The sequence below is a fragment of the Tasmannia lanceolata genome, unplaced genomic scaffold, assembly GCF_043159265.1.
Source record: "Tasmannia lanceolata isolate RefF3 unplaced genomic scaffold, GAP_Taslan_0.1 ptg000029l, whole genome shotgun sequence".
NCBI lineage: Eukaryota > Viridiplantae > Streptophyta > Magnoliopsida > Canellales > Winteraceae > Tasmannia > Tasmannia lanceolata.
Genome location: NW_027518706.1, coordinates 5794755 through 5812423, shown reverse-complemented (window position 1 = coordinate 5812423; position 17669 = coordinate 5794755). Strand labels below are relative to the sequence as shown.

Here is a 17669-nt window from a genome sequence, read left to right as displayed (position 1 = left end):
CACAGTTATCTATTTTGATACTGACACCACTCACACCGGGACCATTTTTCCACCGTCACTTCACGCGGCAGATAAATTAAGTTTGAAAAAGACACGAATACCCTTTATTTATCGAGTAGTATGGCCTATGGTTAACCCATCAAAAAAAAAAAAAGGTATGGCCTATGGGTGGCATTATGATCTTCCCACCCCTCCTTTGGATTTATGGAATCTTGTGGAAAAGTTTGGAAAGGGGAAAAAAATTAAAATTGCCTACTCTTTACTCATGGAAAAAATTACTTGAACCCACCTTGTTCAATTTTTATTTAGAGAGACCTTCAGTTTATGATGATATTCCTCTAAATTAACCATGATCATATTATTTCTCTCTAAATTGTGGGAAGAAAAAAAATTCTAGAGAAAATTTTTTCCAACGGAATTTTTTTTCTTTCAATCCACAACAATCCATTTCTTTCACTAAAATAATTTTGTCCCTCGATGTACTGTTTTCGTTTTGCTGTTGGGCGTACTCTTTTTTCTCCCAAAGGGGTGGAGGCACATATAGCATGAGTGGGCCATGGCCCTCCAATGAGTTGCAAAATCCCTTTTATGGTTTATGGCTCTACATGCATGCTTAGCTAGTTTAGTGGCTTTATATGCAAGCTTAGTGGCCATAATCAATTCAGGCAAGTGTAAATTAGTCGATTAAATGAATTTGTGTCGATTAAATAACACGGCTTGCGCAGAGCTTTTGGCCCTCTTTGTTTTGGATTTTTAGAATCAATTTTGATTCCAAAACTGATTATTGGATGCAAATTGCGTTTAGTTTTGAGTCCAGATGATCTGTTTTGGATCAAAATCGATTCACAAAATCCAACACAAAAACGGAAGAAAAAAATTTCTAGAGAAAAAAATTTCCATCAGAAAAGTTTTTCTTTCAATCCAAACAGAGCCACAGGAATCCATTTCTTTCACTAATAGCATGAAATTGTTATGGTGGTAAGGGCTAAAAATCTATTCTAATAGGGCGGGGCCTGGGAAAGGCTAGATGTACGCAGCCTTACCCCTACTTTGCAAAGAGGACGTTTCCGTGACTCGAACCCGTGACCACCAGGTCACAATGGAGCAACCTTAAAATTGCGCCTACGCTCGGCCTCGACTAAAATCAATTCTAAATTTCCAAAACAAAAATGGGCTAAGAATATTCCATTGCTAACCATTTTTAGGGAATGAGAGTTTGCATACGTATCTGTCCACACGGATTGTAGAGCATTGGTTTTACTAGCTTAAAGGACCTATTGGTTTTGGGTTTTTAGAATTGATTTTTAGTTGAAAACTGGTTATGTCGATTCTCATAATCCAAACGAACAAGGAAAGCAAAATGAATCATATGAAAAGGGAAATCGATTTTAGGCGAGGCCTGGGAGGGTGACTGATAAATTCACACCTAAAGAATTCAGTTAGGCGAATTTATCGTTGAAGGGGCAACTTTATCAGCTCCCATCGAAGGCAAAAAAGTAGTAATTGGTGTTGGGGATTTTAAAAATAAAAGTGGTGTTGAAAATAAAAAGGTTTTAATATTTTAGAAAAGAGGTGGTTTTTAAAATGAGGAAACCTCACCAAACTTATGGTGAGCTAGCTTGCCCAATCACATGGGTCCCACATTTTGGGGAGTGATCCAAACCATTCATTTGCAAGGCCTTATCATAGATAGGGGGTGTACCAAAAATCAGCTCCATAGGATCATCCTAACCGCTCTATTTGTGGAGGACAAAAATGGGGCAGATTTGTGTCTGTCCATTCTTGTCCTCCACAAATGGAGGGGTTAGGATGATCCTATGGAGCTGATTTTTGGTACACCCCCCATCTATGTAAAGGACTTTCAAATGAATGGCTTGGATCATCCTAACAAAGTGGGCCCCCATGTGATTGGGCAAGCTAGCTCACCATAAGTTTGGTGAGCTTAAAATATAAGATTTGCACGCAAAACATACAAGACGAATTTTTTTGTCTCCCAATTTCATTTTAAAATATTCTTGACTCGAGTAGCTTTGGTCTTGCTCGTGTTTCACGACTTTGCTCCTTCATAACTATGTCCAAATATTCTTCCTAAAGTGTAAAAGTATTTTTTAATGGAGAATAAATTGGAGTCCTTTTCACCAAAGGTTTGGCAGCTAAGTATGAACTTGAAAAAGATAGATGAAAAAAGAAGTGAGAAATAAGATGGAATAATAGTAATGATGGCAGTCTCATTAGAAAATCTCCCTCCTTCCCCCACCATATGTTAACGCTCACAAATTTTCGTGACTAACCTTTGTAGTTAGGTCAATAAAGTACATGCCACGCTGGCATTTATTGGGTGTGTGGAGGAATGTGCCTATATGGGAATCTAGTAAGATGAACAGTTATTAGAAGACCCCCTCTAGTGCGTGTGTTCATATTTAAGCCCATAGTTGCCGAAAACTCCTTGGACAAGTGTGGAACCTGTTTCCCCTAAAATGCGTTTCTCGCGTGTGGGAAACCCGTTTCCCCTAAAATGTGGGAAACCCGTTTTAGAAACGTTTCCTAAACATGATAAAAAAAATTGGAGAAATATTTCCAAAATGCATGGGAAACATATGAGAAGTTTATGTAAAACATGTGTCAAAAAAAGAAATGTTACAAAATTTCGATCCGAAATTTCAAAATTAATTAAATAACCTTTTTAAATTATTACCAAATTTTGACCGAAATTCTGAATTTCAGGGGTCCGAAACCAGTACCGAAACCAAAATTTTAAACCATGATTAGAAGACCCCCTCTAGTGTGTGTTCAAACTTAAAGCCAGTCTGTCAAATGGGACCGAATTACTAAGAGAACACGGTTTGACTTATTCAAGGATGTAACATTACAGTTTCCAAACATGAGAAGGTGGATGATAACCACTTGGACAATGGAGGACCTGAGAATAAGGGAACTCATCATGGCTAGTTACAAAAAAAAGTTCCCGACCTCCAAGAGAACGTGGGGTAATGAAGAACGGTTACCAGAATAAAGCTATATAAGGAGACGTTTGTCTCCATGGAAGAGGTCACAAAACCAAATCCAAACATGTTTTCAGCATTTTATCTTTTTTTTAAGCACTTGAAACCTTTACTTTATGTAATTGTAGCTATACTTGGATTAAGTTAGCAATGAATTCATCTTCTCTGGTGTGTCTATCTCTTTAACTAAACTATCCCTCGCACTAGCGTTCTGTCAGTATCCCTTTTGTCATTTAGCTTGAGTCCAACGATCTGCTGACCCTGAGAGTCTCTATGTTTAGTCGTCACGAGTACACCTGAAAAGTCCTTTCCATCTGTGTAAGTACAGACGAACCCGCACACACCCTCACACGCTCCACACGCACACACCAAAATCAGATGGTCACACTGACTGACGGCGCAGGAGCGCCCCTCCATACACACCCTCTCTCTCTCTCTCTCTCTCTCTCTCTCTCTCTCTCTCACACACACATTTTATGGCTGTATAAAGTAGACACTTCAAATGAGGAAATCCGTACTCGTCAGGTCCATGAAATATAGTGGAAATGTGAAGCTAGTGATGAAGACAAGTGAGGGTCTGAGGGTTTCCATTCAAGGGGCTTACACAAGTAAGGGAGTTAGGGGGAAGCTAAAGCTACACTTTTTTCTTTGCTGAATGCGAGGTGGGAAATATTGTAGGGTTAGGATTTTCTCTGTTCAGAAAAAATAAATGTGTTTTATAGGATTCTATATTTAATTGCAGAATGGTCTGATTTTGAATATTGGGTTGTGATTTAATGGGTTGTTGAATCATTATGTTTCTGGTTTTCTTCGAGTTGGATAAGCTGGGTTTTGCGGGGACCCCTACCGATTTATTAGATAAAGAGAGAGATAGAACAATAAAAGCACAAAAACAACCCTTACTCGGAACATGCGAGAGAGGGAAAAACCAAGGCGCGGCACATATGAGAGACAAACACTAAGCCTAAGAGCTCAAAATGCTCAGTATGCTCAATACTTGAGAATTACATAATATGCTCAATACTTGATTCGGTGTTGCTTTGTGATGAAGGACAAGGCTATCAAATATTTTATCTAAAATCTTATGCTTTGAATGCTCTCTTTTGGTTCAATCCCTCTGTTTTGATTCAGATCTTCACACTAATTTCCACATTGTTAGGTCCTACATAATTACTTGCTGAAGAAAGCCCTGTATTATTCTTCTTTTCATTTTCATTTTTCTTTTTATCGACTTGCTAATTTCTTTAAGTTAGCTACTTTCTTTAAGTTCACTACATCAACATTTATGAATCTTCATTGCTTAAACTTTGCTCTGCGGAGGATTTCTTTACGATCTGCAGGATGATCAGCTTCTGTTGTTAGGATACAGTTGTCCAACACTAATTTGGTGGCCTTAGAGATGGTATAATTTTTACATTTATATATACATGCCCCCCTTCTTTTTTGTACTATGAATTTTTCGTTATATGTTATTACTTGGCATGAGTTAGTTGATGTTGCAGAAGCTATAATTATCAACTTTTTTTTAATATGTGCAGCCTTTGAGTTACAGAATATATAGGGGTGGCATGGGGTCATATTCAGGTTGTCCAAGATATGATAATCTCTAATCTTTGTTAGGTCAAATTGGGTCTTGATTTTAGAGAGAGAGAGAGGGATTAAGCTTGATTACATTCTCTTTTATGATGTTAAGGAACTTGGAAGAAAGTTTTGTATATTTTGTATTGATATGCTCTCCATTTATGTCGACAAAAGCCACTCAGACAAATTGTCACTGTCTTGATACTCTATAATTAAGTCAGTTTTGGAAGATCTGCTCCCTATCTTAATAGAAATATCGCATAGATATTCCACGATTTTTTCAATTCATGGAATAAGAAAGATCGGAAGTGAACTATCAGTTTTTACATTGATATTCTGGTTTTAGTTCTGAGTTCTGACCAAGGTTTTAAATTTCGGTTTCGGTACCAATTTCGGACCCCACTGAAATCCGAAATTTCGGCGAAATCCGAAATTTGGTATTTCAGATCGAAATTCTGGACCAAATTTCCGAAATTTAGGCCTAAATTTTGTAACACTTCTTTTTTAAAAAAAATAAAAATGACATTTTCTCGAAATTTAGGATTTCGGCCGAAATTTAAAACCATGGTTCTGATACTGTTTTGGTTTGGCTATATTGGGTAAAAATTATTTACCTAGTCGGATTTTTTTATTATCTTACGCACATTGCTTTGCTGGCATTAAGGATTTTGGAAAATGGGAAACGTTACCCAGCTTGGTTTTTTTTTGGCATTTCCAGTTGTTGGAATAGGAAATGTACGCATTCTAAATGTAAAATTTTTTATTGGAAGTATTATTGGAGAGGTTTCTGTTGATGTTCATTTCTAAGCTTAGGATGCAGAGATTTTGGTAAATTTAGAATGTTTGAAATTGATTTATTGGATGGAAAATTGTACCCAATTTGGGTTATTTTCCCTTTTAATACATAGTAGCTTTTTAAAATGAAAGGCTACAAAAAATGTCGAACTATGGCATATCCATTGTGTTTATTGTCTGTTTTTTTTTCAGCCAAGGCAAGCTAAGGATAGTTTGCACCTCCAACATCCCCACGGGCATGGGATCATGGACTTGACCATTATATTTACCATATTTTAAATTGAAATTATTTGCGTTTGTCCTCTCTATGAATTATTTGGCATCACCTTGAAGACCACCCTAGAAGATCGACTCCCCTTCCTCCTTCGACTCTAAATTCAAACGCATCGATCCTTCACCCTCAAAAGTTTCATGAATATATATATATATATATATATATATATATATATATATATATATATATATATATATATATATATATATAGAGAGGAAAGTGTTGGTGAGCTTAAGCTCACCAAACTTATGGTGAGCTTAAGCGCCCAATCACATTGGGGCCTACTTTGTTAGGATGATCCAAAGCATTCATTTGAAAGGCCCTTACATAGATGGGGTGTGTACAAAAAATCAGCTCCATAAGATCATCCTAACCCATCCATTTGTGGAGGTCAAAATGGACAGACATTATTTGTCCACAAATCTGCCCATTTTTGTCCTCCACAAATGGATGGGTTAGGATGATCCTATGGAGCTGATTTTTGGTACACACCCTATCTATGATAGGGCCTTGCAAATGAATGGTTTGGATCACCACAGAAAATGTGGGACCCATGTGATTGGGGCGCTTAAGCTCACCAAAAGTTTGGTGAGCTTAAGCTCACCAACACTTTCCTCATATATATATATATATATATAATTTTTAAAATTTTATTTTATTTAAAAATTACCGAATCCACGAATCCTAGTTTTTGGGGCTTGCAGAATCCGACACTTCGAAATCGTGTCGGATCCCAACACACGAATCCTAATCCATGCAACATAGGTGTTTATGCACCTTTTGGAAATATTTTTCGATGAGCCAAAACCTTTTTTGGCTATTTCATGATTTAGAAGACTAATCAGGATACACTTTAAAAATTAAGGATTTGTAGGAAAAAATTGGTCAAGTACTAGTTAAAAACATGAGTAAAAAAATAAGAGACTCATACCAGTAATCTGAGCTCTTTCACGTTTATTATCACTATAATATGACTAGCCAATTTCCAGTTCGGGCCACTTGGCCAGCTGATTGCCCATAAAGAGCCAGCAACACCGCGGGTTCGCAGAGCCTGACCCACCTAGGCTGCCCAGCATTATGGTTTCCCACTTGTGTTTTTAATCTATGGGTCCTTCGAAAGTACATATGTCCATGAATGCAAACAGATAGAAAGCATGCAAGGACATGCATCCATGTCTCTAGCAAAAGGGGATACCCACAAGTGATGCACAGAAATAAAGAGATCATTAAAAAGAACAAATACATGCACATATGGTAAAATCCAACCAACAGGCACCATTCAGATGGCTCCAAGGATGTGGTCCTGAACACATGTATGTGCAGTTCAGGGCAACATAAACTAGATGCGCATCGATGGACAGGAAAAAGTAAGCTTTGCCCTTGTTTTTTTGAAAGGTAAACAGTAAACATTCCATTCACCAAAAAAATCAAGTTATAACTCGGAGGGGACAAGCCGACCCAAAAGAGAACAGAACATGATTGCCTGCGATCAGAGTACAAGTAAAATATCAAAAGCCTAGGGATACATAAAGCCTAAAATCCCAAGGTGTTATCATGCAAAAATGAAGAGGCTATCCGACACCATCGTGATGGGTATTAAGCACCACAGCAACAGAACGTAGGTCGACCCCATGCTTCGCAAGTCAGTCAGCCATTTCATTGGCCGACCTTCTCATATGTGGGCAAATAACACGAACCAAGTCCTGTATTTCAGCGGTGATGTCTTCAAGTTTCCAAGCTAAATTGGATAGTCAGAAATTGGTGATGGTGTGACTACAAGATAAATTGTAGATCTGATTAGCCAATGGGTCCAACCTGTTGACATCCCTAATACATTTTTTTTGAAATAGAAATCAATTTAATTAAGGATAAAGAATTACAAAAGCACTTCGGCGGAGCACGTGGGCACTGGTGGGGGGTTGTAAAAATTGCTCCATTTTTTTTTTTTTGAAAGCCAATGGGTCCAACCTGTTCACATCCCTAATACCCTTTTTTTTTTTCCAAAATAGATACCAATTTAATTAAGGATAAAGAATTACAAAAGCACTTTGGTGGAGCACGCACACACTTGGGTTATACATCATGCAAAAGGATTCAGAGACATGGTTAGCTCCACACATGAAACACATCACATTAATGGATATTTATGCATAGACTACACGAACAGAGGGAAGAATTCATCCTTTTCTCCTCTTGAGAGGGTGAATTGCTATGATTTGTGGATACGGTACAGACATGAGTGTCACGTGTTGACACGGACATGGCAAACCCCCAAAATTTAGAAACGGGGACACATCTAAAATAGAAAGTAGATATAATCATAATTTGTGGATATGGATTCTTGCGTCAAGTTTTGAAACGGATATGAGCTGTCAGACATGACGATATCTAAAAATCTAAAAATGGTGAAATGTACCAATTACTGTATAGTTTGTAACAATATAAATATGGAAATCATTTAACAAATTAATAAATCTCAACTATAATTTAAAACAAACATGAGATAATCAAATAACAACACATTCATCAATTTAATCTAGTTCTCTTCCGTCTCCAATATACAGCGAGTAAGGGAGACCAATATGTTATAATGAACATAGTATTGGTCCGATTGGAGCTAGAGTTTGTTTAGACTTTTAAGTTTAGGAGAAAGGAGAGGGGAAGGGGGGATGGGGGATGGGATGGATATAACAACAAATATTAGTTAAAGAAGAGCTAAAAACGAGCTTATAATAAAAGAAGAGTTAATAATAAAAGAAGTATATACAATATTCTATAATAAAATAAAATGCCACACTTGGCACGGTACAAAAACGTGTCCACTCGCCCATATTAAGTCTAACACTTGTAGCATTACATTTAAAGGTGTCTAAAGGAGTGTCGATGGGTGTGGACACGATATGACACGTGTGTCGATAATAAATTCAAAGTGCCAGCTAAATCATAGGTGAATTGGTAAGTGGTAACTGCATCCAATCTCCGAAAAAGTCCCTATTGTTTCGATTAATCAAATTTTGGAATGGGATATGGACCGAATGAAAGGGTATATTACAGTTGAAAACATTACTGCATTCCAGCAGGGGACAATGGAATGAAGTTTTTTTTTTGTCTGTATTCTGTGTGAGCATAAAGTTCAAAGCAATTCATTTTCCAAAAATAAATAAATAAATAAATGAATAAATTCCAAAGCAATGCAATGAAGTTGAGAGATGTTAAGAGATGTTATCATGTTAATGCTATCAGATATTTTCTCTAGGGTCCTCTCTTAGCTGTGGTAATCAAGATCAATACTCAATTCAGATGTAAGTTAAATAGTAATTTCTATAAAACTCAACTAACACACCTTCTTTAGGCAAAGGCGTCCCTGCTCAAGACCCACGCCATCACCAACCCGAAGGAAGATAAATGAAGGAGTGTCAGCAATTGCCTGAAAACATGGTAAGATCAGGGTTAAGACTTCAGAGAAAAGCACAAGGTTATAAAATAATATGAATGGACAGCAAATTTGCATATGTAATTATGTAAATAGATTTGAGGGAAAATAAAGACGTCCAAAAGCCATATCATATACGCCAACAATGAAGTGAATAAACTTAGGACTAGTAAATGATGTATCTCAATTTTTAGATTTTGTATTTCTTTTGGTCAGTAACACCAGGAGCCCGATGGAAATATTCCTCCCATGGGGGATCGACAAGAATGACATTGAACTTGGTGCCAAAAAATTCAGGGGACAACACATGGTTGCGCAGGTCGCACTTGTAATACATAGGTGGGGATGAAGATTTGGCCACAATTTCATCTTTCCTCTGAATAAGTTCCCTCAGCTTTGGGTAATCCTCCACAACACTGGTAAGTTCTAGCCCCCTGATGAAATTCTGTGGTCGCATACCAGTATCCACAAAATTTTGGGAGTAGTCATTTTGCTCTACCCTTGAAGGAGCTTTACCAGGGGGAGAACTAATCCTAGGTGGACCCCAACCCATTGGAGCATTATCATGAAGTACTCCACGTCCAATTGGTCCCATTATATTAAATCCAGGACCAGTTATGCTAGGAGATACTCCTCTTCCAGGGCCAAATTGATTAAAATACATTGCATGGTTTGGGCCAGTCCCCATATTAGGAAGGAATCGCGGTCGTAGCAATCGTGGTGGTGGTATGGGAGAAAGTCCAGGTGGGGCAGCCAACACATTCATATCAAAACCTCGAGGTCCAGGCCAAACAATTGGCCCTGGAGATGGAGGAATGAAAATCGGTATAATTGGTGGGCCTGGAACTGCTGACATGTTCTGGCCAATGGGCCGGATGGGTCCAGGTGGCAAGCTCAAGTGACCAAAGGGAGGTCCCACCATAGGCCCTGGGATTACATGTTGCCCGGTCCTACCATAGGCACTGGGATTATATGTTGCCCGTGTCCCTACCCTGAACCCCTCCTCCTCCTCCTCTCCTGCCTCCTTTTCTTCCTTGAGGAATGCCGGTATTGAAAGACCCCGGTCCCTGGTTATTTCCAAATGGAGGCAGTGAACCCCTACTTGAAGTCTGGCCTGCACTAGTATGCCTAGAAAACATGGATCCAGACTCCTCTCTCTCATAATCGAGAGACTTGGGCCTGATCTCTATCACATCAGAATACTCATTTTTAGTTCCAACACTCGAGGTTTTCATGCCTTCAGTCCTGCTTCTGTCTTTTCTATAAGCAGGTCTACCATGAAGCTTCTCATTATCCATTCTATCCCGTTCACGCCTCTGTGAGTCCCATTCCTTTTTATAGTCAAAATCACCATCCCCATCTTTTGCCTCTTTACCATTCCTGCTCTGCTGCCTTTTCCTCCAACTATGTTTAGAACCTCCCCAATCCCTCTCTCTGCCTTTGGATCTATCATTTCCGTAAGCTTCTTTTTCACTTTGCCTCCCTTTGTGGATAATACTTCTTTCATTGTCAGATTGAGAGAAACCTCGATCAATTTCATCCGACTCCTGACGATGTCTCTCAATTCTCTCAGGGCTTCGTGACCTTCTAGTGCGCCTCACTTCCCTACCACTTCTATTTGTATTATCAGACCTCTCTCGACTTTCTGCATCATCACGGCCACTATGTGCAAGGTCTCATCACGGCCACTATGTGCAAGGTCTCGTTGGTGTCTGTTCTTCTCAGTTTTCTCTCCATGGGCTCTGGAGCGCAGCCTATGGGCGCTAGACTCAACATCCTTCACCGTTTTCTCTCTGACACTCATCTGCCTATTGTCTCTAACACCTTCTGATCTTTCTTCTTGAGCCTCTCACATGCCTCTACTTTTACTCCTCTCTCCATCAACCCTTCTCTATTCCTTATTGCTTGATCTAACACCCTTATGAATGTTTGAATCTAAAGCCCTCCTTTTACTCTCTTCCGATTCGATTCTTGCATCAACATTTCTCTCTCTAGAAGACGCATGCTTATGATCCAAATAACCACCATCATCGGCCTTTCTGACAGATTCAGATTCATTCCATCTTCTCCTTGGATTCCTTTCCCGTTCACGACTTCCAAGACCTTTATCTCTGCCACTTTCCATCCTTCCTGAATACCTCGAATCCTTATCCCGCGCATTTTCAAACGACCAATCATGGGAATTATCCGCCTTGCTTCTAATTTTGCTCTGAGAAGCCTCTTGAGACCCAACTGGTGTTAGATGCCATGAGGCAATCGATCAGCCCCTCTTACAAGTTAATTGAGTTGTGATTAGCAGTCTTTATAGGACATGTAATCTGTGTATAGGAATAACTACTTTGGTGTTTTCTTTGCATTTTTAGTTTTAGCTTCTCATGATGAACACTAAACAAGGTGGTTGCTATATCATTTTGCCATATTGAATACTAAATGGAATCCCTCTTTGAATGCATGTGACCATGTTCACGGATTGGAAAGGGTTCCCGAGCATAGTTAACTGATAATGGTATAAAAATTCAAATGAAAAATCAGTTTCCTAAATATAGCCATTGAACCTGCTAGTTCAGCTCCCAAAATTTATTTGTCAGCGGAATTCAGCGATTTCTGTAAGTACTTTTTGGTTAACAAATGGATAAAGATAGTTATATACCTTTCTGTTAACTTGGATGAATGGGCATGTGAAGATTCTGTATTCCAATTTCTAAGACTTAATCATGCTTGCATATTTGATGAAGATGTAAAAGTTCAAAGATAGAAATTTTTTTTCACTAACATTTAAAAAAAGGGTTTTTCACCATCATTTGTTGGGTTTGTCACTAATCTAATCTCTCTCCATTATCTGCTTTTCTTTGACAGGCAGAGGTTGTTCAACCTGCCTTTGCACTAGGAAAGCCTCAACATCAGGGACTCCTATACATGAATGGAGCATGGTAATGGAGATGCACCGAGTCATGGTCGTTTTTGTACATGACAACTACTTTGAGATCAACCAATTTGTTATATACTTTTAGATCAAATTAAAGTCTGCCCACAATTCACGTTAAAAGGGGGGCACATAATCCTACGCGTGGGGGGTGGGGTGGGGGGGATCATCTCCCCAAACTAATTTGTAAATAGTTGAAGACACCCAATTTTGTCAAGGTGGAACTAATGGTAAGTTGTCGCGAGGAAGAATCTCATGTCGAGTCCTAGAGCACCGGTTCCTTTTCTCTCAATCTCTCTATAGGTTATTGAAACAGGAAAATACTTTTCGAAAATGATTTTATCCCAGAGATGCAACAAAAGCCTGTCTTTACATATCACCCGCCTTTTACGGCAGAACCAAAAAGCCCATTATCACACAGCATAGCCGAGAAGTTAACTTTGAGTCAAAAACATCCGTTTTAACCCAAAAATACTTCGTGTCTCGAAAGCTAACGATATTAGATTCATTGGAATCTTCCCGAAATGAGGGATCCAACGGATTTGATCGCGCGTGATTCGGAGTCCAATCGGAGAACTTGCGGTTAGCCGAAATTCTCCAAAAGAGATGAAAAATCATAGTTTTCGAAAAAACACAAAAGATAGGAAATCACATTTCCCCATACAACCGACATGGCACTGATGTGACTCCAAATTTCGCAAATTGTGAAATTGGATTTTCCGATTTCGCACTTTGCGAAATTTGAGTGGAAATTTACAAAAATACCCCCCCCCCGAATTCTATAAATAGAGGGGGCGTAAGCGTAAATCAGATTTTAACTTCTCTCTCGTTTAAATTTTTAACTTCTGGTTATTTCTCTTCTATTTTTTCAGTTCAAAACCTTTTCCTGATTTCTAGAAAACCCTAGTTTCTTTACTTTAGAAGAGAGAAAGTAGAGAAATTTTTAGGTAGCTCAACTGGGTGTCGGTATTCTGCCGAATTTCCAAAGATCAGTAGCGACATCTTTCAAATATCGCCGTTCTTCTGCCGAATTTAACAGAACTACGAGCTATTTTTTTCAATAATAGCATCGTTGTAAAAAGAAATCCTATGTCCAATTCACTTGATATTGATTCAATAGGCTCCAAAGGGTTTTCGAACTCCAAAAGGCTTTTCACTTGATATTGATTCAATAGGCTCCAAAGGGTTTTCGAACTCCAAAAGGCTTTCCAATTGAGTTTACGAGTGTTAGAATTCTGTTTAGAGGGTTAAGGAACATATATATAGGCTAGGGTGAAAACTAGTCGTTTGAGTGGCATTTTAGTAAAAGCTGCCAGGTTCCAAGAACTAAGCAAATCTCGACGCACACTTTCTATCTGTTCTCTCTATTCTTGTTTGTACATTTGGTTCTATCTTTAACTAGTTGTAGTCCCATGCGATGCACGGGGCGAAGAAAAAATTATGATCTTACGGATTTGTACAAATCAAGTTAGAAATGTTCCTATTTTTATGGGATTCTTTATTGGGAAATTTTATTGCGTTAAATATTTATTGGAAAACTTTATTGCGTTAAATGCGTATTTTGCAATTTAAATGAAATCAATTTAGAAATGTTCCTATTTTTTGGAACTCTTTATAGGAAAACTTTTTTGCGTTAAATGTTTATTGGAATAAGATACTTTACTAAGGTTTCGTATGATAGAGGAATACGTGTGAAAAGGCGTTTCATTTTCCTATTTTTGTTTAGCGACTCTAAAAGAACTTTTGGAATTTCAAAAGTGTGCAACATCCCCTTAAAGCGTTTTTAAATTTCGGAATGCAGTAGGGGTCCACGTGGCGCCACCCCAGCTTACCACATTCAGCTTGATATATATATATATATATATATATTATATAGATTTGTGGATTGTTGTTTGATTTGCCATTAAGTTTGAATTCAACATTATTTATGGCAAAAGTTTTTACAACCCAATTTACCCCGCTATTGGGTTTCCATACCCTCACTTTGTATTTTCATAATACTAATCTAGTTACCACAACAATAGTCAGTAAAACGTGATTCGGCAAAAAAATATGAAAGACAAAATTTCGAGTTTTATACGGCATTGGTTAAAAAAAAACAAAGTTAAAAAAAAAAACGGAAACACAAGAAAATGAGTTTAGAATTTTGTCATTTACAAAATATGGTGGGGTCAAATAAGAAAGTTGGCCCAAAAAATATGTTTAAAACGTTTAAAATGCCTTTAAAATGTGTTTAAAACGTTTGCCTTAAAAAACTGGAGTTTTATTTGTAGTAAAGTTTTAAATGGCACACTATTAAAACACTTTTTTTTTTGAAAAAAAAACACCGTTTAAAATGGAGTTTTGCGAACAATGGTCAGTATTGGATTGGATTTATCCATACCCCACGTGTAATTGTTGTAGTTATCCAGGAGACCTGTCAGTTGTGATTACTTAGATAGAATTTTCGTTTTTAAAGAACTCTGAATTGAAGAGAGCATTCATTCATTCGTTTCTTATCATCCTTATGCTCAGTTCTCTCGTCGGGAAAGGAAAGGGAAGGGAAGTGAAGGGAAGTAAACTGATGTGGCAGAAAAGAAAGTGAAGGAAAAGAAACCTGTCAGATGAGCATTTCGTTGCACAGAAACCTGACAGAAACCTCACAGAAACTAACAGAAACTACCGAAATATGTGTTTGATTGCAGGGAAACTCAATAGAAACCTGTTAAATAGAAACTGTGACAAACTGATATGCAGAATGATGCCAACATAGAATCTAGTCTAAAATAAGTGGGTCTAACCCTCTGAAGTCAATCAAAATAAGAAAACCATGACAAACAGAAGTTGAACAATAACAATCCCAATCAAATTGTCAGAAATATAGAGCTGCCAAGATATAAATCAGGCAACCAACATAGACTTGACAAAAAATTGTCACAAATATATAGTTGCCAAGAAGAAGCAGACCGTAATATCGCATAACAAAAAGACCAAGCCAAGTCCTTACATCTATAAGTCCAAACCAACTAACAAAAATAGTACATAAACATGTTCACCAAAAAAAACAGACAAGCCAACCAAAAAAAAGATCATGTCCAAATGAAGTCCACATCCAGAACCATCCAACAACCACATGTTTATGTAAGTCCACATCCACATCCACATCCACATCCACAATCACTCAGAATTCAAGGTTTTCCATCTTCCTCCACATGTAGCGCTCCCTCCTTTCTACTGTGTACTTCATAAAAGCACGAACCTCCGTAGGGTTACGGTTGAGGTACTCATAAGCCCTCTCCAAGATGTCCTCCTCGTATCCTTCTAACCCAAACACGGCATCATGAAGCTCGTCATTGTCAAAAGGTTCCTTCGATAGATCCTTGATTGCATCTGCAACCTTCTCCAAAGTTGAAGTAAACCCTTCCATAGAATTCATATATTTTGCTGCACTACGCTTCGTCCCCCTCTGACCTTCATTGCTTCTTGCAAAATCTCTAACCGGAGATGAAGTTCTAGGCCCAAGTCCCTTACTGCTCTCACCCACCATAGGAGACTCTGGAATTGTTTCAGTCTCAGGGGTATCGTCAATATGCGGAGCTGAACTCTGCACCTCCTGACTAGGGGCAACGTCATCCCTACTCCACCCACCCGTGGCATAGTCTTCACCAAAAATGTGACGAAAATCATCTATCAACACATGTTTCTCTGTAAAATATTTTTTATGTTCAGGGTGAACCTACAAGAAATTCGGAAAAATAGTTATAAATATTACGAGCCAGAGTAATTAACAAATGAAACAAAGATGTCACTTTGTACTCACAGCGACCCAAGCATTGTAGACATCTTCCGTCACTTCGATCTTCTTATTGACGTCATCCCAGCCAAATCCGCTTGTGTTTATTATAGTGTTGACGGCCACGAATTTCTTTTTTAGGGTCTTGACTCGATTTTTGATATGCTCTTTCGGCATATCTTTCCCATATCAACTATTCATTGCTCTGCTTGCCGCCGTGTAAGCGACATCTTTAAAGCCATTGAGTATCTTGTGCCCTTCCGATACTTGTTCCAATAACGCATCCACCAACACCTTATCCATCTCAGTATTCCAGTAATGGTTCCTACCCATGCGACTTGCAGCCATCCTATATGAATTGAAACAATAACGAGAAACTCATGAGACCATACAATAACGAGAAACTCATAAGATCATACAATAACGAGAAACTCATGAGACCATACATAAAACTCATGAGACCATACAATAACGAGAAACTCATGAGACCATACAAAAACGAGAAACTTATGAGACCATACATAAAACTCATGAGACCATAGAATACGAGTTTATTGTGTTTTAAAAACAAGCTACAAACAAGCCATAAAAAAAAAGGCGATACATAAATCAATGTTGAAAGTCATTCCACATATTCGTGGTCAATTCATTTCTAATCCTAGTCCCCTCTCGTGCATCATCGGCCCTACTAAGTGGAACATATGGGACAGGCTCTTCTTCCTCAGGCGGGACCACTGCTCGTAACTCTAGATCTACGTCATCAAGAAGATCATCATCTGCCATCTCCCTTCGAATGAAATTGTGGACACAACAACAAGCTAGAACAATATCAATCTGTTTTTCGTAAGGGTACATCGGTTCCTCGTTTAAAATTCTAAAGCGCTTCTTGAGGACGCTGAATGCACGTTCCACTACATTCCAGAGCGATGAATGTCTGTGATTAAAGAGTTCCTCTGGCGTTCGTGGTCTTCGACCCCTGATTTCATTTAAATGATACGATATGCCTCGGTGCGGTGTTATAAAACTACGAAGTAAAGGATAGCCACCATCGCCGAGATAAAACTTCCCTACAACGAAGAAAGTATATTCTCAGTATCGCCATTGTCTATTCATAACTGACATAATAAGTAGAACGAAAGGTAAAGGATACCTGGAAGGCAAGGAAGCCCATTAGGTCGTGATGTTGCATTTCCTAATATCCTTGAGTCGGATGCCGATCCTTCCCACCCAGCCAAAATGTAATTGAACTTTAAATCGAAGTCACAAACTGCCAACACATTTTGAGAAGGATAACCTTTTCGATTAATAAACCGAGGCTTATATTCGGCTCTCACTTTAGCAGGAATATGAGTTCCGTCTATTGCACCAATGCAATCCTAGCATAGAAAGATGAAAATATATCAGTCGGTCTCTTGAAATAAGGCCAGAATCTTAGTATTTGAGGTTACCTTGAAATAAGGCCAGAATCTTGGATTAGTGCGAATGACTTCTGGTATCTCACTCGTCGGAGGTTTTATAAACTCGGATTTCAAGCTTAGAATAGTTTTCAAGACCTTGTTGAAATAACGAGAAACCGTGGAACCTGATCGTTGTGTGAAGGCTCTAATTGACCGGTTCCGTTGATTGTGAGATACAATATGTAAGAACATTGCAACCTGCTCATCAATGTTACAATGTATTGTATCTTTAAGTTCGCTAGTGCTTCTAAGCAGTCGAACAAATCGTCCGAAGCACCAGACGTTCATCCTGAGTGCTTGCAATGTTCGTCTGACGTCACGGCACGCGTAATAAATTCCCGATCTGTGAAGTAGTTGTTTTCGTATGGAGCTCTTCGTAGGTATTCGTCGTAATACTGTTGGAAGAATACGAGTGCAGTGGTTGCTGCGCTC

At 38.5% G+C, this 17669-nt stretch overlaps 2 protein-coding genes and 1 long non-coding RNA gene across 3 annotated transcripts; all 3 read right to left on the bottom strand.

Annotated features, from left to right (window-relative positions):
• Positions 1 to 8891: 8891 nt before the first annotated feature.
• On the bottom strand, positions 8892 to 11210 carry LOC143858969 (N6-adenosine-methyltransferase non-catalytic subunit MTB-like). Its single transcript, XM_077369660.1, has 5 exons — positions 11039 to 11210; positions 10259 to 10730; positions 9284 to 10152; positions 8996 to 9123; positions 8892 to 8921 (listed from the first exon to the last, which is right to left on the bottom strand). The coding sequence occupies exons 1-5, from the start codon at positions 11208 to 11210 to the stop codon at positions 8892 to 8894; spliced, it is 1671 nt and encodes a 556-aa protein (XP_077225775.1).
• Positions 11211 to 15168: 3958 nt separating this feature from the next.
• On the bottom strand, positions 15169 to 15957 carry LOC143858968 (uncharacterized). The gene is made up of 2 exons (XM_077369659.1): positions 15808 to 15957; positions 15169 to 15723 (listed from the first exon to the last, which is right to left on the bottom strand). Exons 1-2 carry the CDS (start codon positions 15955 to 15957, stop codon positions 15169 to 15171), a joined length of 705 nt encoding a protein of 234 aa, XP_077225774.1.
• A 770-nt stretch (positions 15958 to 16727) lies between these two features.
• On the bottom strand, positions 16728 to 17429 carry LOC143858881 (uncharacterized). The gene is made up of 3 exons (XR_013239064.1): positions 17229 to 17429; positions 16931 to 17156; positions 16728 to 16847 (listed from the first exon to the last, which is right to left on the bottom strand). It is a non-coding gene; the product is annotated as an uncharacterized LOC143858881 (long non-coding RNA).
• Positions 17430 to 17669: the final 240 nt, after the last annotated feature.